Source organism: Convolutriloba macropyga, chromosome 7 (assembly GCF_964194025.1).
Source record: "Convolutriloba macropyga chromosome 7, txConMacr16.3, whole genome shotgun sequence".
NCBI classification, from domain to species: domain Eukaryota; kingdom Metazoa; phylum Xenacoelomorpha; order Acoela; family Convolutidae; genus Convolutriloba; species Convolutriloba macropyga.
Window position 1 is genome coordinate 72540822 of NC_134474.1, and position 27421 is coordinate 72568242.

At 35.1% G+C, this 27421-nt stretch overlaps 1 protein-coding gene across 1 annotated transcript in view; it reads left to right on the plus strand.

Annotated features, from left to right (window-relative positions):
• The window catches only part of LOC142343309 (tRNA (32-2'-O)-methyltransferase regulator THADA-like), a 160072-nt gene that overhangs the window by 118304 nt on the left and 14347 nt on the right, over window positions 1–27421 (plus strand). Inside the window, exons 21-23 of the mRNA XM_075395137.1 lie at window positions 14388–14509; window positions 17786–18465; window positions 19352–19467. Of these exons, the coding sequence (XP_075251252.1) occupies window positions 14388–14509; window positions 17786–18465; window positions 19352–19467 (918 nt within the window). The remainder of the gene's footprint in view (window positions 1–14387; window positions 14510–17785; window positions 18466–19351; window positions 19468–27421) is intronic.

Below are 27421 nucleotides of genomic sequence, written 5' to 3' on the forward strand. Positions count from 1 at the left end.
TTGTTCACACAGCAAAGCTGAAACAGTCAAATTTTCTGAATGACTTCTTCCTCTCACTAACGGCATTTGCGCGCGTGACGTCATTTCTCACTCGCTTTAGCGAAAGTTTTTAGGTTATTTGCGTGATTAGATTTTGATCATACGTGACTTACCTCACTCAATAAAATGACTTTTGCACTTTAAAACTTAGGTTTAATTTGAATTTGTTTAAGGTCAAAGGAACTCATTTGTGTAGTAAAGGTCCCTAATAAGAGGCTTCTGTGGAATGAATTTTAACAACCTTAATTGATTTATCGCTGAATGTTTTTTAGCCTAGTTTTTTGAGTGGCGTCGATTTTTTTTTCAATTTAGATCTGTATCTGTTTCTATCTCTATTATATGGCACGCAAGTCTATTCTTTCGCAGCTATTCCGGCAATCTGCCGGCTATTTTTCAAATTGCTTCTAAATTTCATTGAGAAATTGGTGTTTTCAGCGGTTTTTTTCAGAGATTAATTTTTTTTACGTGTGGCATTTTGTTTTCTATTTCCATTGTTACTTTTCGAATATTTTCTGTTTGTGCACTCAGCTTAGTGGGTGCATATTTTCAGCATCATCGGTAGCACGTGCCATTTTTTAGATTAGGATTTACTATATGATAAGCTGTAACAGGGGTAGCTTAGTGAACCGGAGCTGACTCTTAAAAGATCCGTTTTTTCCATTAGTGAAATTGAAATTAATTGATGTGTTCTAATTGCGTTTAAATGCCATTGTCTGAATTGTTCAATAGTTAGGGAACTTTTTTTATTGATTTTGACATTACTTATGGCCATAATATGGTAGTGAATTTTGAGATGTGCCCGTATTTGGTGTTTTCTTGAATCGCTTATTCTCCTTAATGACTGTCTCGTCGGTTGCTAATGGTTTATAGGTTAATCTAATAATCGTGATGCAGCTGGGTGTTTTTATGGCTTTGACAGTTTTACTTTAAAAACTATACGTTATTTTTGTGTAATGCTGATTTTTGTCGCTCTGTTTGGCGTCGTAGCAAATGATTTCATTAACGCTTGGTCACGTTTAATTTATGATGTATTAATAAACCCGTTTATTGTCTCCAGGTGATAGCTGTTGGTTTTGATGACTTTCAGTTGATGTGTTTTCATAAAAATTTAGTTAATTTTTTTTAGTTCCGGCGGTATTTGTATTTATTTTTTTGCTTTGTCACAAATATTTAATGAAAGTTTTCATCGGTTCATAATTGATTCTGATGAATGTTTTGAGATTACAGCTATTGCAGTTTACGACTTTGACACTATTTACTTTCATCAAATATTAGTGATTTTTGTGAATTGCCCCGTTTGTTGCCTTGTCATGTATTCTCTTTACTGACATGTAATATAGTTTTGCTAGTGAGGTCTAATATGAAAACTAAGTGATCTTTTTATTTGATTGCAAGTAGTCTTTATGATTTTGACTCTTTCTGTTCATGCGAATTTAGCGAATCATTTCTTCTGCTCGTTTTTTTTGGTTTTGATGTGTTTAGTTGCTCTCAAAGGAAGTTGGTAGCAACTATATTTGTCCTATTGTCTTTTTAATGCAGTGTTTGCTTGACCGATTTTTCGTCTGTCCCTTTTAACTGTTGTTGTCAAAAACAAGTAAAGCCTGGAGGGCACTAAGTGGCTAAACAGCTCTCTTACAGTGCTAATCCTTACTAGTCTAAGTATGCGATTCACCAAAACTGTTTCGAGGAGACAATTTCATGGTGTGAAGGACGGTTCCTAATCTTGAAAATTGGACACACTGGATCAACCCTACCCTCCAATAGTCTCCGTTCGACCTCCTCCACCTTGCGATTTGGACCCCCTCTGTTTCTGTTTCTGTAGGATTCCGCTGTTGGTTTATGCGGAGGAATTGAGCATTCCAGTGTCCTTCGCGAATTGTATAATATTCGCTGGGTTGTTGAAACGGTCCCCAACATGGACCCCGTTGGAGAGTCTCGCTTCTTGCCATTTGGGGCAGCGTATGAGGTAATGAATTGCCGTCCCGTCTTCTTCAGAGCAATGGGGACAGGGAGCTGAGTTTGACTTGCCGAATCGGTGTTTGCATTCCTGCAGTTGTTCGCACCTATTCGCTCGTAGCTTATGCAGTTTTACTTCCTGAGATCTGCTAAGTGTGGAGCAATGTAGAGGTGGTACTCCTCCGCAGTACCGATGGTAGTCAGAATCTTCTTTTCGATGTTGGTCGTAATCTTGTCTTTTTCTTCTGTCTCTTTCTCGTTGAATCTTGTCTATTGTTTCGCTCGGGTGCGAAATTCCAATCTTGGTGCAGTATTCAGAGCCAGCTGACCATTTCAGACGTTTCCTTGGTGGCGGCAAAGTGAGATCCCGAAGGTGGCTATTTCTGGACATTTCTGAGTACTTCGAGAAAGTTTTGGCAGCTTCTTCTTCAATGAGTTGCTTGATGGTGGGTAGGTCGGCCTCGACTCTGCTGTATCCCGCGTTAGTGTCCGCAGGAAGTCCAGTTATGATATAAGACGCTCCTGAGTTGCAAGATTCTAACTTAGATAACGCGGTGTCTGTGAGAAAGCTTCCTCATGTTCCAATTCCGTAGAGGCCTCCTGGTCTGACGTAGCTGACGTAAAGTCTTCGTAGATCCGAAGCTCGCGGCCCCAAGATTTTCCTTCAAGGCATTGAAGGATCTGCAGTCTCCCTCTGAGGCTTTTAGCTGACGTCTCGGCTTGTTTGGTGAAGGAACATTGAGGGTCGAACTCGATTTCCAAGATCTTCGGGACCCCCTCTCGCAACCCTACTTGGACCCCCTCTCGCAACCCTATTTATTCCCCCATTCATTGACCCCTCCCCACTATTGCTTGACATCCTCCACCACCACCATTGCTTGACACCCGCACCCACCAAATGCTATTCTTCATAAGCCCCAGCTGGCTACTACCGAAGCCATCCACTCGCCGGTTGTTTGAAAGCAATTCGCCGGACGCAAATTTGTCATATTTTTGTGGCTTAGCCTCAATCATAAGAGGTCTCTTAGCCCTGTAATGCTGCGAGTTTAGTGCATGATTACTATTTAGTTTTCAATAGCCGCGTCCTCAATTCCAGGCGGCTATTATAACGCTCCTTAGTTTTTTTTACAGTTCAAAGAATTTGAATTGTATTGGGGCGCTGTGTTTTTTTAAGATATGTTCACACATTTTCAATGACTTTGATCTCTCAAAACAGGATGAACAGGTAAAACCCAGCGGGTATTAGGTTGCATTAGAGGCCCAAAGTGTATGTTAGTTGTCTTGGGCTCAAAATTGTGCAATTTTTCATGTTTTTTGTAATTTTTTTAGGTTTGTTTGATTCGTCTTTGGTTGAATTTTTTAAAAGTTGATGAAGGCCTTTTGCGATTCTTTTGCGAGGCAAAATTAATCGTTATGATCATTTTATGAGCTAAATGTTTTGGTACTACAAACACAAACACGCAAAATGATACTAATTCTTTCAAGTTTTTTTGAAAATTTTTGTCATTTTTTGAGTTTCTTCAGCTTTAGGGGCCAGAGAATCTCCTTTAATGTTTGATAATAGTGCACTGTATAGTTTCTTGTAGCAATGGATTGGTCTTTAACATTTTAATGTCTCCAATTTCAGCAATTTTTTGATAAAATCTGCAATTTTTTCAGTGTTTCCTAAAATTTGCATCAATTTTTGATATTTGTCCATTCTCAAGTGCCAGGAATCCTATTCAACTGTTTGACAAAAGTTTTGCTTGGTTGTTAGTTTCAATGGATTTGTGTTGAACAATTTAACTTTTCGAATTTTAAAAATTTTCTGATAAAATTTGCATTCAGAATTTCAAAAAAGTTTTTTCGAATCATCTGGCTTTTATACAGTTTTTCTTGCCTAAATAGCCAGATAACCTGATACAGGGTTTAATAGTATGTTGTTACATAGTTCCTAGGGGGCAATTGAATTGTTTTCAACTTTTTAATGGAACGAGTTTTTGAAATTTGAAATTTCTAAAAATTAATGCCTATCAATCTTCGAACCAAGTAATTTTTTAAGGCTTGGAAGTGGTTTACTGACTAGCCTCTAGAGACACAGAATTGATTCTTAAGATATTAATAACACAGTTTTTAGCAACGTTCCATTAAAATTTGCAATTAATTTCATTTTTTAAAGAAAATGTTTGGGTCATTTTCGAGTTAATCGATCTTCAAGGGCCAATGAATTTTTTCAGGCCTTGCAGATACAATGCTGCAGCAATTTGAGAAACAAAAATCGGTTTTGAATATATTTTTGAAAAAGTATATACAAGGGGAGCAATTTTTGCCTGAGGGGTAAAAGCTTCCAAGTTTTAGCAATGATTATATTTTTATTCAGATTGTTTGATTGTATGTTTCTCAATTTTTTGTTATGATTTTGTTTGTGTTTTGGGTGGCATTGTTCAATTGATCTGGTGGCCAGGCAGAGCTTTTCTGTCATTTTTTTGAAGTGTATTTCAGGACTTGTCCTGCTATGTTTGTTTGCTTCGTCTAACAGATTTTTGTTTCGTCTTACCCTGACTTCTTGGAATTTACTTTTTCAATGACTTACCTCACTTAAAAAATGAATTCTGAACTCACTTATGAAACTTTAAATTATTTGAACATTTACTTGTTAAAGGTCATTAGTGTGCATCTAAGTAGTGCCAAACATATACGCCCTAATTCTTGATTATTAGAGTCTGAGTTTTTGATTTCGATTTTTAATTTTGGGATCTTCTCCGTTTGTGCCCCCAGTACGTTATGCCCCCCCCCGAGTTACAGAGCACGTGCCATTACAAAGTAAGTCGTTATGTAAGAATTATTGTACGTGCATCTGAGGGGTGCAAATAATGTGCGCCCACTAAGCTGAGGGGGCACAAACGGAAAAGATCCTAAATTTGAAAAGACCTTTTAGGGCTTTCTCCTTATAGAGCTTATGTGTCTCATAAAAATGACAGTCCAAAGCTAGCCCAAAAAGTTTAGTGGTATATTAAAGGACTGTTGGTCGATCTGTCTATCTAATCGCTATGGTTGGTTCAATTCATGGAAGGCCCCAAGCGTCTATCGCGGCTATTTTCCGGCAATCTGCCGGCTATGTTATTTTATGCTTGTATTCTTTTAGTCACCATTTCATTGGTTTTACATTTATTCATATCTGCACTTCTTGGTATTTTTGTCCATATTTCGTGTAATGAAAGCATTGAAAGATGTTTGATAGTTTTTGAAGTTATTAGGCGTGCTATAAGTGAGGATTTCAGCATATTGCTATGTGCTTCTTCTGTTACGTTGACATCTTTTTTGTAGGTTCCAATTTTGTCCAGATTTTTTCCTGCCATTTGTGTCCCTATTTTTCATTAGTTTCCGCAAAGTTAGTTATATTTGATGATTTTTACAACACTAACTTTGGGAAAAGGATTTTTCAAACCTTCTTTTAGATGGTTAATTGCTCTCGAACGAAGTTTGTAGTAATTATTTTAGTTCTGTTGATCTTTTTTGATGTGATTTTTCATTTGACTGATTTTTTGTCTGACGGCTGTCCTCAAAAACGGGATAAACAGGTAGCGCCCAGTGGGCATTGAGTGCTCTTAGCCTTTCAGCTCTGTGTCAGCTCAAACTGTTTTGGAGATTTATAATTATGGTGTGAAGGGCGGTTCTTAGAGGTTGAAGACACCCCCACTGTTGACTCCCCCAGTAATTCTCCCCACTGCGCTGTTGCCCCCTCCCCACCAAACACACACACACACACACCACAGTTTTGCCGTGGAATGGCCTTCAATTTTTCAATGTGACAAATTTTAAACAGCATTTTTAAGTTTTTTGAAAATTTGTCGGTTTTTAGGTTTCTCCAGCCTCAATAGTCAAGGAACCTCATCTAGGGTTCGACAATAGGTTGCTGTATAGTTTCTAAATGTAATGGAATGTTTTGAGATTTTAACATCGCAAATTTTATCATTTTTTTAAAAAAAAACTTGCTATTTTTTTTTCAATTTTTTTGATATTTATTGTCTTTAGTCGGGTTTTTCAGCCTAACAGAAAATCTCCGTTACCGTTTGATATTAAGGTACTGGTAAATTTATTTTGGCCATAGATTAGTTATCAACTTTTATTATCTTAAATTTTATCAGTTTTTATGCAATCTTTTTCAAGTTTTTCAAATTTTTGGAATTTTTCGGATTTCTCAATACACAAAAGTTACATAGCCTCCTCTAGTGTTTGATTGTGGGCTACTACATAGCTTCTAGATGTAATGGAATGTTTTCCAGGATTTTAATATCAACAATTTTTTAAAAAAACATTTTCAATTTTTTCAAGTTATTAAAAACTTCATGAATTTTTTTTCATCATTTTTTCCGGCACCAGATTCTAGGGACCTCATCCAAGGTTTGATGATAAGCTACTGCATAGTTTATAGAGTGAATAGAAATTAATACTTTAATGGTTATTAATACTTTAATTGGTTATTAATACTTTAATGACTCCAGCTCTAGCAATTTTTTGTTGATTTTTTCAACCCTTCGGAAAATTTTTATCATGTTTCAAGCTTATGGATCTTTATGAAGCCATAAAATGGTTTTGGAGATTTTAATATCTTGAGTTTTAGCAAGATTTTGTGAAAATTTGCAATTGTTCAAAATTTTTGAATATTTTTGTCCTTTAGCAATCATTACTGGCCAACGAAGCTTTTTATATCTTGCAGATGGGTTACTTTACATAACTCCAAAGACAAAAAATAGTTTTGAACATTTTCTTTGAGAAATCTGGAAGCTTTTTTTTGCAATACTTTGCAAATTTTTAAAATATGTTTTTTATTTGATTTAATTACTGACAAGGCTAGGAAACTAAAAGTTGCGAAGTCGAATCTAGCTAAAGCTAGCCTCACTGAACCATGGCTAGCTACTGACAAAGTCAACCGCTCGCTGGTCGTTTGAGAGCAATTCGCGCGACGTTAGTTGTTTATCTATTATTTATATTTGCGTATCTAGGTTCCTATGCTCTGCTGACTGTCAGATTTCGATGTTGCTAAAAAAAACTCTTATGATATGTTCTCTAGTTAGTTAAATTGTTTGAATCTGCATTTTTTTGTTTACAATCTAAAAAGTTTGATTGGTAATGGTGCGCTCTTTTAAGATCCGTTCAGACTCTTTGAAACTTTTCTCAGAGAGAGTTCAAATTGGAGTAGTAATTTTAATCACCCAAGAGTAGAGGAGCGAAAACAGAATAGTTGTAAGGCATGCCTTTGTTTCAAACTACTTTAAAGTCACGTGAGAATTTGGCGTTCAAAGATATTCCTGGTTTTCGAAAAAGATTTTTTTACCTACGACATTTTGCTTTTTGTTTTTGCTGTGTTTTTCATAATTGTTTGACGAGAGCTTTTCAGAGGTTGTACGTGTGTTCTGAAAATGCACAGTTGCAGTTGTTTAAACATCCTAAAATTTAACTGTTGATTTTTTAAGACTTAGAGGCTCTTTAACTGCTCTCGTAGAGAAGCAATTACTGTTAACATGTCTTTTTTGTGCAAAATTTTCGCTTGACCGTTTTGACTTTCCGAGTGACTTTTACGTCCTTGACTTTTTTTGTTTCGCGTGATCTAATATTCTCTCTCAATCACAATTTCATGCAGCTGAACTCAATTGGCGGCAATTTAACACAAAGTCAAATGAAAAGTGCGCCGAAATTGCTGCTATTTTGCACTTTAAATCTTAGTAGTGGTATATGTTAACCTCTAATGTGGTTATTTGAAGCCCACTAATGAACTTCTTAGTCCCATTTTGGCTCTTGATAATGCACATTTGCAGTTGTTTAAACCTCCATTAGTTAATCCCAAAAATTAACTAATGAGTTTTTAAGAGTTAAAGGCTTTTCGTAGAGAAGCAGTTACTGTAAACATGTCTTATGGAAAATTTTTGCTTGACCATTTTGAATTTTCCAGTGACTTTTACGTCCTTGACTTTTTGCGTTTCGCCTGATCTGAAGTTCTCTCTCAATCACAATTTCAAGCGGCTGAAATCAATTGGCGGCAATTCATACTAAAAGTCAAATGAAAAGTGCGCCGAAACTGGTACCATTTTTTTACTTTAAATCTTAATAGTGGTATATGTTAAAAAACTCTTATATGGTTGTTTGAAGACCACTAATGAACTTCTTAGTCCCATATGTGCTCCCCCTCCTCCCTGCCCCTCCCCCTGAAGCAGGTTGCAATTGATTAGAGCTCCCGCTAGTAGTTCGAGAGCATTTCTTAGCCGCGTTCAGTAGTACTTCAGGTGCTTAGTGTGGTGAAGCTACTGGGAAGGCCGTAGTTTAAAGTTAAAATGTCATTTTAAGGAGTTTTTTAGCACAAAAAGTGGAAAGAATTTTTTGTTTGACCAGTTTAAAATTGAGGCTGGTTAAAGTTGATCAAGGTCATCTGCAAGGCATAGGTATGACCATTTTATGAGCTATATGTTTGGGTACTCGGCACAAAACGCAACTTTATATTAATTTTCACAAAATTTAGCAATTTTTTTTTACAATTTTTTAACATTTATTGTCATTAATCAAGTTTTTCCGTCTCCAGGGTCCAGAAACCTCCTTAAGGGTTTGATAATAATTTACTTAAGAATTTGTTCTCGACATGGAATAGTTTTTAACTTTCTAATATCACAAATTTTAGCAATTTCTTAGCAATATCACAAATTTAACAAAAATTTAATTTTGTCAAGTTTTTTTTAGGTTTTTGTCATTTTTTGGTTTTCTCCAGCCTCCAGAGCCAAGAGACAAGGAACCTCCTCTAGGGTTCAATAATAGGCTACTGCATAGTTCATCGATGTAATGCTGCGTTTTTCAAGTTAATCAATAATTTAACATCAGGAATTTTATCATTTTTTTTTTGAAGAAGCTTGGCAAATTTTTGCCATTTATTGTCATTATTCAGGTTTTTCAAGCCCCCAGGGGCCAGAAAACCTCACTAAAGCTGTTTGATAATTTACTGGAATATTTTTAATGGAGTTTATTGCATTTTTCTTAATGAAATGTTAATAGAACGAAATGTTAATAGAAATGTTAATTAAAATATCACAAATGTAAGGAGTTTTAAAATTATTTCCAATTTCTTAAGTTTTTTTAAAAAAAATATTTTATCTGGATTCTTCAATTTTATCTGGCACCAGTGGCCCAGATGGTCCTCCTGCAAGGTTTGATATTAAGCTGCTGCATAGTTTCTGTAGTTATTGGAATGGTTATCAATCTTTTAATTATCCAGTTTTTTAGGGTTACTGTATTGTCTTTTGAGACAATAAAGTGGTTCTAAACATATTAATATCACGAATTTTAGCAAGATTTTGTCATAATTTACAATTGCTTTTCAATTTCTTGAATATTTTGTCCTTTTCCGAGTTTCACGATCATTTCTGGTCGACGAAGTTTTTTATATCTTGCTGATGGGTTACATGACAGAACTCCGGAGACAAGAAATTGTTTTGATCTTTTTTTCGCTGTGAAATCTGGAAAATTTTTAATTTTTGCACTTCTCAGTTTTTTATGATTTAATTACTCACAAGGCTAGAAGACTAGAATTTGCAAAGTCGAATCTCATTCTGGAAAATATTTCTCCCTCTCTCTCCTTAACTCTTCCTGGTTCCGCACTTCAGCTGCTCATATGCAGGGTGATGTCATCATCTATTACCCTCATTTACGCTGAGTTTTTGTGGAAACGTCTTGTCATAAATGACCTAACTAACGCTTTTAGGAAGTCAATGTTATTTGCTCTCAAACGAAGTTTGTAGCAAGTATATTACACCTGTTGGTCTTTTTTCTGCGATTTTTCGGTTGACCGATTTTTCATCGCACCCATTTGATTTTTCGTCCTTCGAAACGGGATAAAGAGGTAGTGATCAGTGGGTATTAAGTTCTCTTGGAGGCTTTCAGCTCACTAGTCTTCAAGTACGCGATCCACAGAAATTGTTCACTGATGGCGTGAAGTGCTGTTCTTAGAAATTGATCCCCCATCCCACCACACTCCCACCCTCCACATTAGCTCCTTCCAATCCCCACCGCTGCACATCCTTGAGGCCGTAAAAGCCCCATGCAGCCAAAGATCTCCATCCCACCTATGCCCCCCCCCCACTTTTTTCCCATCCCCCGCTGCATTGCACCCCTCCCCCCGGTGCGCTCACCTGATGCGCCTTCAATGAGGCTAAAGCTAGCCTCAATAATTCGTGGCTAGCTACTGACGGTGCCAACCGCTCGCTGATCGTTTGAGAGCAATTCACCCGACGTTAGTCGGTTTTGTTTGTTCTTTTTGGTTTGTTGGTTAATTAGTTACATCAATGATGGGTCTCAATGGCTTTATTGAGGTACATTTCATTTTTTTTGCTGATATCGATTGAAATCTAACGATTTTGAAGTTTTTAACTCTACTTTTATTCATAGAGTTATCGATTTTTTTTTGTGTTTTGCTGTTTTGTTCTTTTTATGTTACTTGGTCTCCTTATGGACAGCATTTTTGGCTCTTTTGCCTTTGAGACACATTTAGAGCAATATAAGGTTTTTGTTTTTACTTTCAGAAATTACTTATTTTTGGACTATGCCGCTCTTTTGTCGTTTTTTAATTGCTCTGTAACTTCGTCTCATTAATTATTGGTCTCATTTGCCCCTTTTATTAAGTAGTTATGAGATAATCTACTTGAGTTGAAGTTTTGGTTGCGCAGTTTGCTCTCGTAATAGTTGTAATCATCAAAGATTGGTCACTTTTGTTTTATAATTAAGTATTAATAAAACATATTGTCTCCGGGTGGTAGCTGCTGGTTTTTATGACTTTTAGTCCATGTGTTTTAATAGAAAATTAGTTAATTTTCGATTTATGCCCATATTTGTTTCTATTTTTGTTGCTTTATTACATAGGCACTGAGAGTTTTCATCGGTTGATGATAAGGCTTGAATGAATCTAAATATTGGTTTGAAATTACAATTTTTCCTTTGTACGACTTCCACACCATTTATTTTCAAAAAATATTTGTGATATTTTGAGTTGTCTTGTCATGCAATCTTTGATATTTTTAATACAGTTTTTTAAAGAGACCTAATATGGAAACTAATTGATGTCATCTTCAATGCCGACAGGGGTATAGGTTCTAATAAGTTATGTTTGAGTCTAATTTATTGCTTTTGTCTATTTTCATCTTTGAAACGATTGGGTTTAAAAAATGTTGGGGGTTTTTTGGATTGGGTTTTCGTAATTGTTTTGGTATTCTTTCGCCTTGTCATTAACGATAGTTCCCATTTGTTCTCTACTTGTTCACAATTGAATCCACTTCAGGTTTTCAGTTTATTGCTAATGGTTTTGTTGACGTTGACGACATCTTTTTCAAAGATTTTAACTATGTGTTGCAATGAATTTGATGCCACTTGTTCCGCTTAAGGGAACCAGCATTTATGATAAAATACGGGTTATTGATAAATTAAAGCAGTGTTTGCTAGCATTGATCATTTGAATCGTAGAAATCTTTCGCGGAACATCAGTAATGTTTACAGCCGCTGCGCAGATCTACAGTTTACTATTAATGCCATTGAGTCTTTGGCGCTGAATTGGTACTTTAAAATGGTAACGTTGATTGATTTTTTGTCTACGTTAATATTAGAATAATTATAGTAGTTGTTTGTTTTTTTGTGACTAACCCCCCCCCCCCCCCCCCCCCGAAAAACCACTTAATTTTATATAGGAAATGAACCCCCACGGAAATAAGCCCCACCTGACTATTAAAGAGCTGCGCATTTAACCTGATCATGAAGTCATTCAAGAGCATAAGGGAAGGGGCACGAAATGCTTGTGAACTCCCAGCTTCATAGATTTAAAAGCCGCCGTCAGCCTTGAACAGCTATTATTTAGTCGCTCTCCTTTTTTGAAGAAAATTTGAATTGTTTTGGGGCGCTTTCTGTTTTGCAACTCGAATAGGTATTTTGTAGAAGTCTTTTTAATCACTTCTATTGGAAAGAATTCGGAAGCGGGAAATAAAACGAGTGACAAATTTTTGGATTGGTGTGGGCAGTGCGGTTTTCGAACAGTTTTTTTTAATACTTTGTTGGTTTAGAGGTTTAGATGGCGTAGCTGATTTTGTATTATTTTTGGGGTTATTTTGATAGTTTTGGTTAAGGTTTCTGTTAACTAATCTGAAATTTAGTCTAAACTGCCGTTTTTTCAACTATTTTGCTGATCTTAAGTTTTAGCCACTTTTCGCTTATTGTTTTTGGTGTTCTACTGCCTTAAGTGGGATTTGAAAAGACACGGAGTTTCTAGATACCAAGTTAGTAGTTAAACTTTTGTTGCTCCAAAATAACTTTTTGTCCAGAAGTACGATGAAAATTTGAGGAACTTTTACTTACTTAATTGAAGTTTTTCAGTTTTTCTTAATTTTTATTCTGCAGTGTTTAGCCTATTTTGACTTCCCTATTCTTTTGTGAGCATTTTAATGGTCTTGTTTGCCTAAAAGATTTTGTCTCTGGCTTCATGTGTCCTTGTAATATAAAAATTTTGTTGCTTTCTAATTTTTAAGTTTTTAAATTCTCATGAGTAGTTTTAGGAACTAGTTTTCTGAAGGGGTTGTTTTGTGTTTTCTTTGAGTCGTGCCAAGAATTCGTCCGGCTATTTTTCTAAGGTCTGTACACAAATTTGATTTTTGAAGTCAAATTGAAGTGACGATTTGGGCGAGCTAGTGTTTAGTGCGGCCTGAAAGTTTTCCACTTTAATTTTAAAGTAGAGTGAGAAAACTGGGTTTGAACAAACACTCGCTTGTGGTTTTTTTGTTCATGTGCGCCATTTTGACACTAATCTCATTAATGATAGGTTCCATTTGACTTTTTATGCACTTTGGAGCTAATGTATTTTTTCCAACTCAAAACTGAATGTTTTAACGAATTTTGACACGAGGGTGTTTTCAATAGTTTTTACTGATTTTTTATTTTGCGAATTCGTGAGGTATTGTTTTTTGTTTTTCGTCACTATTTTCCTCACGAATGTCAGCTCTCTAGGCTCTATAATGAGTCTTTTAAGAATCTATTTAATCGTTTTTATTCTTTGCTAACAGTTCTTACTACTTTCACGCAACTTGTTTTTTCTATTTGATACCTAGTTGATACCTAATTAGGCACAATTTAATCCACGAAGCGTTTTAGCTTTTTGCTAATTATTTTTTGACATTGGCACCATTTGCGAAAATTTCTAATGTTGCCTTTATCTGTTGCTACTTTGGTTACGTAGTCTCGTTAGAGTTTGGAGGTTTCAAGTTTCAGTTACGTGTTTCAATGTCTTTGATGCCACTTATTTTCATTGACATCGTATAAACAGGTTTTTGCCATATGTTTTTTGTCCCATTTATTGTCTCTCAGTGGCTTTTATAAATTTGGGATTTGCTATTTAAAATCTTCTTGTTTAATCTTCAAACTTCGATGTACCTATTCTTCTAAAAGTGGAATGAAATGAATTTGTTTTTAGTTTTTTTTTTAGTGTTCTGCTTACTTTCGGTGACGTTTTTGTATATGATTCATATCGTTCATTATCGGAGGCCATTCTCTTGATTTTGACGCGTGGCTTCTGACTTGAATCATGCATTTTTTCAACTGAATGGAGCTTAGGTTTCAGTCAAACAATTAAATCCAATATAGTGAAAATGGCCACGTCCAAAAGGAAAAATCAAAAGAAGCGGAATAAACCGATAAAACGTGGTCCCTAAGTCATAGTGCTTTAGGTTATCAGAGTTCATTAGAGCTATTGATTTCTAGCATTAGCATTAAGCTTTGAGCATTCAGTTTAGAAGTCGAGTTAAGCGTAGTTGTGTAATCATGTAACTAAAACTGCACACCCAATGGTACTCTGCAGTTTGTTCAATTTTATTATCCTCCAGTTTTTACAGGCTGAGTTTTAGACCGTTTTTTTGGCATGCTTGAACTTCAATATCTAACTTTTTCTTATTCGGCTTCATTTCCACAGGCGGTTATTTTTTGGTAATATGGCGGTATGTCTGAAAGTATATATAGAAACTCTTAGGTCTCAAAAGGTAGAGGAATTGCTGTCACCTATTGATAAAAAATGAAAAAGTAGTCATAAATTGTATGCTATCGCACATAACTCGACCTCCTTGTTGACTCAAATGATTGATTCCTGATTGAATAAAAGTCTCTGGGGTAGTTTGTTATGAACTGCAGTAAATAGTCAACTGATGTGGAAGAAATGGTTTGGTTAGAACGCTTAAAAAGCAATGATGAGAGCTCTGACGTTTCTATTCTCACGAAACTTTTCCTCAATTCTATCTCGACAACAAATGAACTCGATCAAAATTTGCGACGGCAACTTTGTGTCCAAGAGACCTCGAGCGCTGCAGATATTCAGTGCCCTATTGATGATTTTTGTTTTTTTTCAGATGAATTCCATTCTGTCTACCATAGAAGAGGATGATCAAAAGAAATTGGTTAACATGTTACGGAAGCCGTTTCCATCAAAAATAGAGTTTGGCCGAGCGTACTCGAACAGCAATGTCAAATGGTACGTAAATTTGCTTTTATCGGAATTGTTTCCTACATCCCCAAGTATTTATTAAGACTCGCCGTCATCTTCCAAGTCAGTTATTAGTCAGTTAATATTGCGGGCTTATTTTATAATCCAAATGATGTGTTGTTTTTAGGGGGTTGATTTTGTAAAAATCTGTTTTAACTGTTTTTCGACTTTTTCTTGTCAACGAGAAGTCAAATTAGAGTGACGATTTCAGTCATGCTGCAGTGTAGTAAAGGTAGTGAAAAATAGAGCGTTTTAGAGCGTGAACTTTTTCAATCTTCTTTCAAATTGTTGAGACTTTTATGTTCGGGTTTTTCCCATTATACCCCCCCACCCACCCACACTTGGCCTCCCATGATGGTAAACATATCATAAGGGGAGCTATCGTATTGGGGAGAGTTATAATGGGAAAGACCCCAATGTTTTTGCTCTTGATTTTCCGTGAATTCTAATAAAACGATACACACGTGTTCTAATGGCGCTTGGTCGCATTTTTAGAATCCCTCAATGCTCATTGTGCGGTTAATGGTTTGCCTGTGTTTTCTCGTTTTGCCTGTGTTTGTTGTTCTTTTTGTTTCTTCTCACTTAGTCACTTGCTTGGTATTTGACATTTTATTTCTAATGAGATGCAATTGAAGATTTTTTCGACTTTGACAATGTAATTTTATAACTGTGAATTTATTAGTGAATTTTTAATTGCTCTTGAACGAAGTTCGTAGCAATTATTTAAATGTGTCTTTTTTATTCAAAATTTTCGCTTGACAATTTTGAGTTCTCGAGTGACTTTTACGCCCTTGACTTTTTGCGTTTTGCGTGATCTAAAATTTTCTCTCAATCACAATTTTATGCGGCTGAACTCAATTGGCGGCAATTGAACACTAAAAGTCAAATGAAAAGTGCGCCGAAATTGGTGCCATTTTTCACTTTAAATCTTAGTAGTGGTATATGTTAACCTCTAATGTGGTTATTTGAAGCCCACTATTGAACTTCTTAGTCCCATTTAGGCTCCCTCTTCCCCCTCCCCCTGAAGCAGGCTGCAATTCATTAGAGCTCCCACTAGTCGTTCGAGAGCAATTCTTCGGACGTTTAGTCGGTTATGTTTATTGGTAGCTTTTCAATAGCCGCCGTCAGCCTCTCAAACGGCTATTATTTAGGCACTCTCCTTTTTTTAATAATTCGCTGTACCTTTTGATCACCTTTTTCGTTTACATCAGTCACGATTTTGAAATTTGACTTCTGACTTACTTCATTCACTGTTTCAACTGAATGGATATAGAAATCTTTCAAGCATTGAATTAGGTTATTTACTGAATACGGTAAATGTCAAATGAGCAAAATAAAAAAAGGGATAAACTGATAAAGCCCGGTCAGCCACCTTTAGCCTCTCAAACGGCTATTATTTGGGCGCTATCCTTTTTTGAAATTCGCTGTACCTTGTGATCACGTTTTTCGTTTTTACATAAGTCACGATTTTGAAGTTTGACTTCTGACATCTTTCAAGCATTGAATTGCGTTATTAATTGAATACGGTAAATGTCAAATGAGCAAAATCAAAAGAAACGAGATAAACCGATAAAGCCCGGTCATTAAGTCTGTTTGAATTAGGTTATCAATCTTCATTAGAGTGATTGCTAGCTGATATTAGTATCAAGTTGAATACCCTTCAGTTTAGAAGTTGACGTAAGTATAGGATTAGAATCTAACTGAAACTGCACACTGAATTAGAACAATTGTTGTTACTTAGGAAAAAATGTGTCAATTTCTATCTCTTCTTGTTCTGTTTCATTCCCGATGTGCGTCTAGTGCGTCAACGGCGGCTATTTTCCGGCAATCTGCCGGCTGTGTTTGCATTTTTTCAATAAATTTAAGCTTTAACCTAATTTTTTTGTCTCGTCCTTCAATCTCAACAATAACGAATTTCTTTGGCCATATTTTTGAACATCTTTGTTTCTGAAAAGTTGCAGGGACTATTTTATCGTGTTCCATTGACTTCCAAGTCAAAGAAAAGGATTTAAACTTTTTCTACTGTTGACAGTAAGATTATAAGATTTTTTCCTTTGGATTTTAATTCAGGACTTGTCCTGCTATGTTTTTATATCGCCAATAAAATATTGTTTTGTGTTACCTGAAATCTTTTTGACTTCTCTAGGCTAGTTTCACTCTTCTTTCATTCTGCTAAAAAGTGTTTCAGCAGAAGTACCGCAGCAAGGCAGTCTAGAACGAACAAAAACAAAATCAAAAATAGAAATACGATGAACCCATAAAGCCCAATTTTAGATACCCCGTGTTCGAACTTTGTTAATTTTAATACTTTGAGTTGTTAAGACAACGGCTATTGAAGGAATGGAAATTGACAAAAAAAAAACTAGAAAATTTCGAAAAATTCAAGTAACTAGTTGCTTCAATAATCTGGAAACCTATGCGCCTAAATTCACTTTTAAGTTCAAATTACTCATTTGCTCTCACCACTTTGCACCCCCCCCCCAATTGGCTGCCCCCCCCAATCGCCCTGGACATCGTTACACCCGTGACGCAGCGCTTAACTTTTTGTCCTCAGCGACGGGATAAACAGGTAAAGCCTGCAGGGCCTCAAGTGGCTGAGCAGCTCTCTTAGAGCCTTACGCCTTTGTAGTCTCTAAGTATGCGAGTGACCGAAACTGTTTTCAAGTGCAATTCGTGTTTCAAAGGGCTGTTTTTAAAATCTTAAAATTTGACCCCCAAAGTCACCCGGCTCCCTACTTACCCCAACCTTCCCACAGCCCATCTATCCTCCTCCAACTGGCGATTTGATTTCCCCTCGTCCAACCCTCCGAACCCTATCGCCTACCCCACCCCCTCCCCTCGACCCCTTCCCTCCCCCCAACGACTCAACTCACATCCCCTTAATGCTAGCGTCCCTAATTCCCAGCTGGCTACTACCAAAGCCAACCGCTCGCCGGTCGTTTGAAAGCAATTTGTCCGACGTTAGGTTGCCTTAAGAAACGGAAAAATTGTTCCACGCCCGTTAACTAGCTCTTTACTAAATTTTTGAGAGACTTTTGAGGCAGTTTGCAACATTTTTTTAAGTTTTTGAATTGGATTTATTTGCAAATGTTTTCAAAATTGTTTTTTTTTAATAGGCGGTACTTGAAAGAGTATGTGTTCGTTATGAGAATTTTTACACATAGACAGACTGTAATTGTACCTTATCGTTGTATACACTTGTTTATCTATATCAAAACAGGTGTAACTTATATTTTAAATGAGTTCGTTAATTGTTTGTTGCAGCCCGATGATTGAAGATAGCTTCGAGTTGCTTAAATTAAAAATCCAACTGATTCAAAGCCAAAAATCGGAAGCTGTACGAAGTTTTTCATTTGACGTCAATGAATTGATGTCCTTGTCTGATGATGAAACGCTATTTCTGTTGGAGAAGTTGTCAGTGAAATCTTACGGACCAGAAGTGTGGGTATCCTTATTCGAAAGCCAATTGTTCTGTGATTGGTTGATAAATATCGTCAAATCAACAGATCCGTTTGATATCGATATCAATATGAAAGCTTGCGATTTATTAGCCAGTAAGATTACTACTCTGCGGAAAGTACAAATAGAGCATGTGAAAAATTTGTCATCTTACTTATTGCTTAACTTTGAACAATATCCGGAGCAATGCCAACCGAATGTCCTGAAACTTCTGAATTTCCTTTGTGTCCCGGAATTCGCACAGTTGTTGCTTGACTGCTGTTCGCCGGAAAAAGATGAAAAATTGCGAATTATTACATCAGTCAGTTTTAATCTGAGTGATCAAGGTATGAATCAGGAGGCGCTGAGTGCCAGCAGTCGACACAAAATGTGGGCGTGTGCTATTATGCTGCTGTTTGATGACAGCCCAGATGTGAGGACGATAACTTGTATCAAACTGTCCGCTGAATTGAGGCATAAATTGGACAACAAACAAATGAAATCTGGTAGAGGATAAGTCACTTTAAATCCGGATCTTTTCCGTTTGTGCCCCCCCCCCCCCCCCATTACGTTATGCTCCCCCAGTAACAGAGCACGTGCCATTACATAGTAAATCATTATATAAAAATATGCACGTGCGTAGGGGGGCGCAAATAATATGCGCCCACTAAGCTCGGGGGGCACAAACGGAAAAGATCCTTAAATCCTACTGGTGATCTTTATAAGCTGTGTTGTCGAAACCCAGTTGTTCGGTCAAAGAAGGCTTGATAATAAAAGTACATGCAATTGAATCAAAACAATATGCATCGTTAATTTCAGTGTTAGTATCATTGCTCAGTTGTTTTTTCTCGGAAGTCAATAAGTTAAAGTCATGCTGGTTATAAACTCTGAAATCTTTTGAAGGCCCTATTGTCTAGCTATGCAAAAAAAAACAAAATTTATGCATAAAGATTCCTAGAAGTATCTTAAGGGCTTTTAGTGCCAGTTGTTCCCACAGTCAAAGAATGGAGACCGATTTTGGATCTTTTCCGTCTATGCCCCCCCCCCCACCAAGTACGTTATGCAACTTCCCGTTGCAGAGCACATGTCCCATTGCGTAGTAAATCATTGTGTAAAAATATGACAGTTGCGTCTGGGGGTGTGCGATTAATTTACACCCACTAAGCTGGGACACGAACGGAAAAGTTCCCAGATTTTTATTGACAGGGAAACGAGATCTATTCTGTTTCGCCCCCAGTGTTTTTTCTCCCAGTTTCAAATATTGTTTTTTACAAGGCATTTTACTAATTAAAAAATAGCACGTGCGCCTGGGGGAGTAAAAGATAAATGCTCATTAATGCCGGAAATGAAACGAACAGATTTGCAAATGAACAGTGATTGTGTTCGTTTCAGATCGCCCCACATACTCGTCATACAAGCTGCTAGACCTTGTTGTTGAGATGCTGAGAGGCCTTTATGGTGACAGAGAGACTGCTGAAGTATTTGCTCTGGTCGCATCCAAGGAGCTGGTTAGTTCGTTCTATTGGCAATTCATACATTACCCTTAAAGCTATCATGCTTAAGTCCCTCTGTGGTCGGGAGAGAACTAAGCCTTAACCGAAGGTATATGGATATGCTGTTTTGTACGTTAAGATAAATATTAGGATTTCACTTAAAGCAAGTTACAAGTTTAATCGGGCACATGTTTTGAAGTTCGAAGCTCTTTGGCTATCTCATTGGTTAAACAGCAGCAGTGGCTTCAAATTCAACCAAGTCGAAGTAAAAAAAATGGAAACTGAGATGTCATTTTAAAAACATTTAATGAAAGATAAGTTAATTACTAAAGTTGTTCGTGGTAACGTTTGACATTCTAATTTTTCGCTCTCAAAGGTCAGGAGATGCTGAACTCGAATAAAAATCATGTGATTTTACATAAGAAACTACATGAAAATTCGTGCAAACCACATGACAAGCCAACCCCAGAGGTGAGTTATTCTACTCGAAAAATCACCTATAGTGCAATGTTCTTGCGTTTCTTTCAGTGTTTTTTTTTCTGATCGTAGAAAAACTTTGTTGCTTGAAGGAATTTCTTCGTGTATTGGCTGAATCATACTACACACTAAATTTGGATCTTTCCGTTTGTGCCCCCAGTAGGTTGTGCAACCCCAGTTACAGAGCACGTGCCATTCAGTTCTATTTCATGATGTAAAATTATGGCATGTGCGTCTGGGGGTTGCAAATAATATGCATCCACTAAGCAGGGATGCACAAACAGAAAAGATCCCTAAATTTTACTCCAAATTTTTTATTAGCACATGAGTTTTACGTGATGCCACGCGAGTAAAATTCAGTGTGTAGTATGAAACTTATAATCGACACCCAAGTTCAATTTTACACCGTTCAGCCACTTCACGCTTCTGCAGACGAAGAAATTCCTCCAAGTGACAAAGTTCTTTACTACCCAAGAAAAGAAACACTGAAAAAAAAAACAAAAGAACATTGCATTATGATGCCTGTGGTCCTTTATAAGCGACCTTTAGCTTGCCGATTTTTTGTCTGACTTTTTAAAAACTTTTCGTCATCAAAAATGCAATGTAAAGTCCGGAGGGCATTAAGTAGCTGAGCAGTTCTCTAAGAGCCTTACGCCTTACTAGTCCCTAAGTATGCGATTTCTTGAAACTGCTTAGACAGATAGACAGTTTCATGGTATGAGGGGCGTTTCTTATTCTTAATAGTTTGACCGTTGTCTCACTTAGTCAGCTCTTCTCCCTCACCAACCCCGTCCACTCTCCTCCACATAACCATAAAACGATTTCGCCCCCTCCTCTCGTTAAGCCCTCCCAAATAAAGTCACCCCCATTCATCCACCTCCCTCCCCCGCACTCGTGACCAACGTTCCGTTCAACCCCTCCCCCCAACACAGGCTCAAATGCTAACATCTTTAAGTCATAGCTGGCGAACTGAGCTCACCGGTTGTTCGAAAGCAGTTTGCCCTACGTTAGTTGTTTATGCTTTTTAATAGCCTCCTCTTCTCGCTGACTATTATAGGGGTCATATTTAAATTCGCCTAGCAATTATTTTTTGCTTTACCTTAGTTCTCAGTTTGATCAACATGTGCAACATGCACAAAATCAACATGTGCAACATGCACAAAATCTTTTTGACTTCTCTAGACTAGTTTTACTCTTCTCCCGTTCTGCATAAAGTGCTTTGAAGAAGTGGTTGCCCAACATAATATTCTAGAATCAACAGAGTGGGTGTCAGGAAAGGAAATCAGAAAAAGAAACGAAATAATTCAATCAAACCCAACTTTAGATGCCCGCTACTGAAATCTTCTAATATATTATTTTTTCTGATAATGCAATAGCTTGTGCGTCCTCTTGTTAAGAAATGAGAGCGATAATAATAATAATAATAATAATAATAATAATAATAATAATAATAATAATAATAATAATAATAATAATAATAATAATAATAATAATAATGTATGTTTTGTCAACTATGTTATCAGCATTACTGTAATTGACCAACCTACAGCGAAACAAAACTATTTTGCTGGGTCGTCAAAAGGTCCATACGGTCCTAGTCGAATGATGCCAAGTAGCAGCACTAGGGTTTATGGCAGAACTAGAGCGTGAGAAGGAGAAAATGAGGGTAGATCAATAAAATAGAGTGGAGACATCTTTGATATTGACAAAGTGGTAATCTCTAAGTTTATTCTGGAAAAATTTACCTGATTTTGCTTCTGTGCTTTTTTAAAAATAAAATCAGCTGGTGTGGACACAACACAATAATCCGTGATATCATTCCTATAAACCAGAGGAGTGGCCCCGCTCTGATCCGTGTGGCACACTGATCCCTGTATTCTACTTCTAGTAAACTGGAGCGTAGATCGCTAGACTTTACGCTTTGCTGCTGCCTGTCGGTCAAATAAGTTTTTAACAGCTCTTGCATTTGACCTCTCATTCTTACAAACTCCATTTCTCTTGTAATATGCTGTGGTTGACTGTGTCAAACGCCTTCTTTTGATCTATGAACACTGCTGTTGTCTCTTTGTTATTGCTTTCTCAATCCTCTCTGATACTTATCAAAAAGTTCAGAGTGATTCAAGATTTACCTATCTTTGCCAAAAACAAAATTGACTTTCGTTGCGTAAGTCATTTTTTCAGGAAAAGATGTCATACGTTTGTGGATTATCTTTTTTAGAACTTTACCTAATGCTGGTAATAAACTAATAGGTTTGTAATTTTCCACTTCATTAAACTTCCGGCCTTATGAAATGGAGGAAAAGAGCTCTCTGTAATCACTTCGGGACGACTCATTGTAAGTGTCAGAGCTATGGCATTTTTCTTTTTCTTAATTAAAAATTTTTCTAAAGTAAATAAAATATCATAGTCAGTGCTGTGCTTTTTTTCAAAGAGGCAATAGTTAATGAAATTTCTCTTTCATTAGCTGCCATCAAAAACATGCAAATCAAGTTTAGTTTCATATTAAATCTTATCCCAAGAGTGTTCAGTTTGTCGGCAAGAGTTTTCCCAGCGGTACTAAAAAATATTAAATTTTTCTCCTTGAAAAGGTAATAGGCAGTGTTCTTTTCCATTTCCTCTTTTCAGGTTTCTAATGGTTTTGAAGAAATTCCTTGAGTTGTATCTTGGTATTTCTCCAGTGACAATTTCACTGGCTGAGTCATTTTCCATGGAAACTATCTGTGTGCTATAATAAGACTTCACATTTTATTTTGCAATTTGAAATAGCTTGTTTTCGAGCGGCGATCAGTTTCTATTGTCTTCAGGCGAGGTCTCTGATAATTAGGAAATCTCCGATCGTTTGCACAGTATTGTGGCTAGTGGTTAATTTGTTTTTATTTGGAGACTACTTTTGAGGAGCTTTATACAAATCTATCCTGGTTTTGGAATTGACTGTCTCCTTGGTGTTACCTTCACACGACATTTGATAAGCTATTTTAATTAAAAATGTCTTTCAGGCCTGCATTTGTTTGTAGGGTCTGCTGTGGTAAATATTTCAGTCTCCATAAACAATATGATTGACGTTGGGATCAAGATTCAAGTTCTCCAGATGGCTCTGAGTAGTTGCAATAAATTCGGCTATACTCGTGTTTGGTTTTAGGTAGACAACCTTTAAAATCCGGTTTTCAACATTTTTTCCGTCTATTTTGGCAGTTTTTGTTACTGAATATTTGCACTGGTTCTGTCTGTTCTCCCTTTTACAGCAATGCTAACAGCCGTTCAAATATCCATATTCCAGGTTATCATCTTCTGATCGATCAATCGAGGTGCACGCTTTGGTCACGCTTGTTTTTCGTCGTCTCAGAAAATCACTTTTGGCATCAACTTTAGCTAACATTCAACAATTTTTGCGTATATCGCAAAAATGGATATAACAAGATAATAATAATTTCAAATCAGAATTCATATAACTGTTTGTAAAAATGTTTTTCGTTGTCTAAGAAAATCACTTTTGGCATCAACTTTAGCTAACATTCAACAATTTTTGCGTATATCGCAAAAATGGATATAACAAGATAATAATAATTTCAAATCAGAATTCATATAACTGTTTGTAAAAATGTTTTTCGTTGTCTCAGAAAATCACTTTTGGCATCAACTTTAGCTAACATTCAACAATTTTTGCGTATATCGCAAAAATGGATATAACAAGATAATAATAATTTCAAATCAGAATTCATATAACTGTTTGTAAAAATGTTTTTCGTTGTCTAAGAAAATCACTTTTGGCATCAACTTTAGCTAACATTCAACAATTTTTGCGTATATCGCAAAAATGGATATAACAAGATAATAATAATTTCAAATCAGAATTCATATAACTGTTTGTAAAAATGTTTTTCGTTGTCTCAGAAAATCACTTTTGGCATCAACTTTAGCTAACATTCAACAATTTTTGCGTATATCGCAAAAATGGATATAACAAGATAATAATAATTTCAAATCAGAATTCATATAACTGTTTGTAAAAATGTTTTTCGTTGTCTCAGAAAATCACTTTTGGCATCAACTTTAGCTAACATTCAACAATTTTTGCGTATATCGCAAAAATGGATATAACAAGATAATAATAATTTCAAATCAGAATTCATATAACTGTTTGTAAAAATGTTTTTCGTTGTCTCAGAAAATCACTTTTGGCATCAACTTTAGCTAACATTCAACAATTTTTGCGTATATCGCAAAAATGGATATAACAAGATAATAATAATTTCAAATCAGAATTCATATAACTGTTTGTAAAAATGTTTTTCTTTGTCTCAGAAAATCACTTTTGGCATCAACTTTAGCTAACATTCAACAATTTTTGCGTATATCGCAAAAATGGATATAACAAGATAATAATATTTTCAAATCAGAATTCATATAACTGTTTGTAAAAATGTTTTTCTTTGTCTCAGAAAATCACTTTCGGCATCAACTTTAGCTAACATTCAACAATTTTTGCGTATATCGCAAAAATGGATATGACAAGATAATAATAATTTCAAATCAGAATTCAAATAATTGTTTGTAAAAATGTTTTTCGTTGTCTCAGAAAATCATTTTTGGCATCAAATTTAGCTAACATTCAACAACTTTGGCGTATATTGCAAAAATGGATATAACAAGATAATAATAATTTCAAATCAGAATTCATATAACTGTTTATAAAAATGTTTTTCGTTGTCTCAGAAAATCACTTTTGGCATCAACTTGAGCTACCATTCAACAATTTTTGCGTATATCGCAAAAATGGATCTAACAAGATAATAATAATTTCAAATCAGAATTCATATAACTGTTTGTAAAAATGTTTTTCGTTGTCTCAGAAATTCACTTTTGGCATCACCTTTAGCTAACATTCAACAATTTGTGCGTATATCGCAAAAATGGATATAACAAGATAATAATAATTTCAAATCAGAATTCATGTAACTGTTTGTAAAAATGTTTTTCGTTGTCTCAGAAAATCACTTTTGGCATCAACTTTAGCTAACATTCAACAATTTTTGCGTATATCGCAAAAATGGATATAACAAGATAATAATAATTTCAAATCAGAATTCATATAACTGTTTGTAAAAATGTTTTTCGTTGTCTCAGAAAATCACTTTTGGCATCAACTTTAGCTAACATTCAACAATTTTTGCGTATATCGCAAAAATGGATATAACAAGATAATAATAATTTCAAATCAGAATTCATATAACTGTTTGTAAAAATGTTTTTCGTTGTCTCAGAAAATCACTTTTGGCATCAACTTTAGCTAACATCCAACAATTTTTGCGTATATCGCAAAAATGGATATAACAAGATAATAATAATTTCAAATCAGAATTCATATAACTGTTTGTAAAAATGTTTTTCGTTGTCTCAGAAAATCACTTTTGGCATCAACTTTAGCTACCATTCAACAATTTTTGCGTATATCGCAAAAATGGATATAACAAGATAATAATAATTTCAAATCAGAATTCATAAAGCTGTTTGTAAAAATGTTTTTCTTTGTCTCAGAAAATCACTTTTGGCATCAACTTTAGCTAACATTCAACAATTTTTGCGTATATCGCAAAAATGGATATAACAAGATAATAATATTTTCAAATCAGAATTCATATAACTGTTTGTAAAAATGTTTTTCTTTGTCTCAGAAAATCACTTTCGGCATCAACTTTAGCTAACATTCAACAATTTTTGCGTATATCGCAAAAATGGATATGACAAGATAATAATAATTTCAAATCAGAATTCAAATAATTGTTTGTAAAAATGTTTTTCGTTGTCTCAGAAAATCATTTTTGGCATCAACTTTAGCTAACATTCAACAACTTTGGCGTATATCGCAAAAATGGATATAACAAGATAATAATAATTTCAAATCAGAATTCATATAACTGTTTGTAAAAATGTTTTTCGTTGTCTCAGAAAATCACTTTTGGCATCAACTTTAGCTAACATTCAACAATTTTTGCGTATATCGCAAAAATGGATATAACAAGATAATAATAATTTCAAATCAGAATTCATATAACTGTTTGTAAAAATGTTTTTCTTTGTCTCAGAAAATCACTTTTGGCATCAACTTTAGCTAACATTCAACAATTTTTGCGTATATCGCAAAAATGGATATAACAAGATAATAATATTTTCAAATCAGAATTCATATAACTGTTTGTAAAAATGTTTTTCTTTGTCTCAGAAAATCACTTTTGGCATCAACTTTAGCTAACATTCAACAATTTTTGCGTATATCGCAAAAATGGATATAACAAGATAATAATAATTTCAAATCAGAATTCATATAACTGTTTGTAAAAATGTTTTTCTTTGTCTCAGAAAATCACTTTTGGCATCAACTTTAGCTACCATTCAACAATTTTTGCGTATATCGCAAAAATGGATATAACAAGATAATAATAATTTCAAATCAGAATTCATAAAGCTGTTTGTAAAAATGTTTTTCTTTGTCTCAGAAAATCACTTTTGGCATCAACTTTAGCTAACATTCAACAATTTTTGCGTATATCGCAAAAATGGATATAACAAGATAATAATATTTTCAAATCAGAATTCATATAACTGTTTGTAAAAATGTTTTTCTTTGTCTCAGAAAATCACTTTCGGCATCAACTTTAGCTAACATTCAACAATTTTTGCGTATATCGCAAAAATGGATATGACAAGATAATAATAATTTCAAATCAGAATTCAAATAATTGTTTGTAAAAATGTTTTTCGTTGTCTCAGAAAATCATTTTTGGCATCAACTTTAGCTAACATTCAACAACTTTGGCGTATATTGCAAAAATGGATATAACAAGATAATAATAATTTCAAATCAGAATTCATATAACTGTTTATAAAAATGTTTTTCGTTGTCTCAGAAAATCACTTTTGGCATCAACTTGAGCTACCATTCAACAATTTTTGCGTATATCGCAAAAATGGATCTAACAAGATAATAATAATTTCAAATCAGAATTCATATAACTGTTTGTAAAAATGTTTTTCGTTGTCTCAGAAATTCACTTTTGGCATCACCTTTAGCTAACATTCAACAATTTGTGCGTATATCGCAAAAATGGATATAACAAGATAATAATAATTTCAAATCAGAATTCATGTAACTGTTTGTAAAAATGTTTTTCGTTGTCTCAGAAAATCACTTTTGGCATCAACTTTAGCTAACATTCAACAATTTTTGCGTATATCGCAAAAATGGATATAACAAGATAATAATAATTTCAAATCAGAATTCATATAACTGTTTGTAAAAATGTTTTTCGTTGTCTCAGAAAATCACTTTTGGCATCAACTTTAGCTAACATTCAACAATTTTTGCGTATATCGCAAAAATGGATATAACAAGATAATAATAATTTCAAATCAGAATTCATATAACTGTTTGTAAAAATGTTTTTCGTTGTCTCAGAAAATCACTTTTGGCATCAACTTTAGCTAACATCCAACA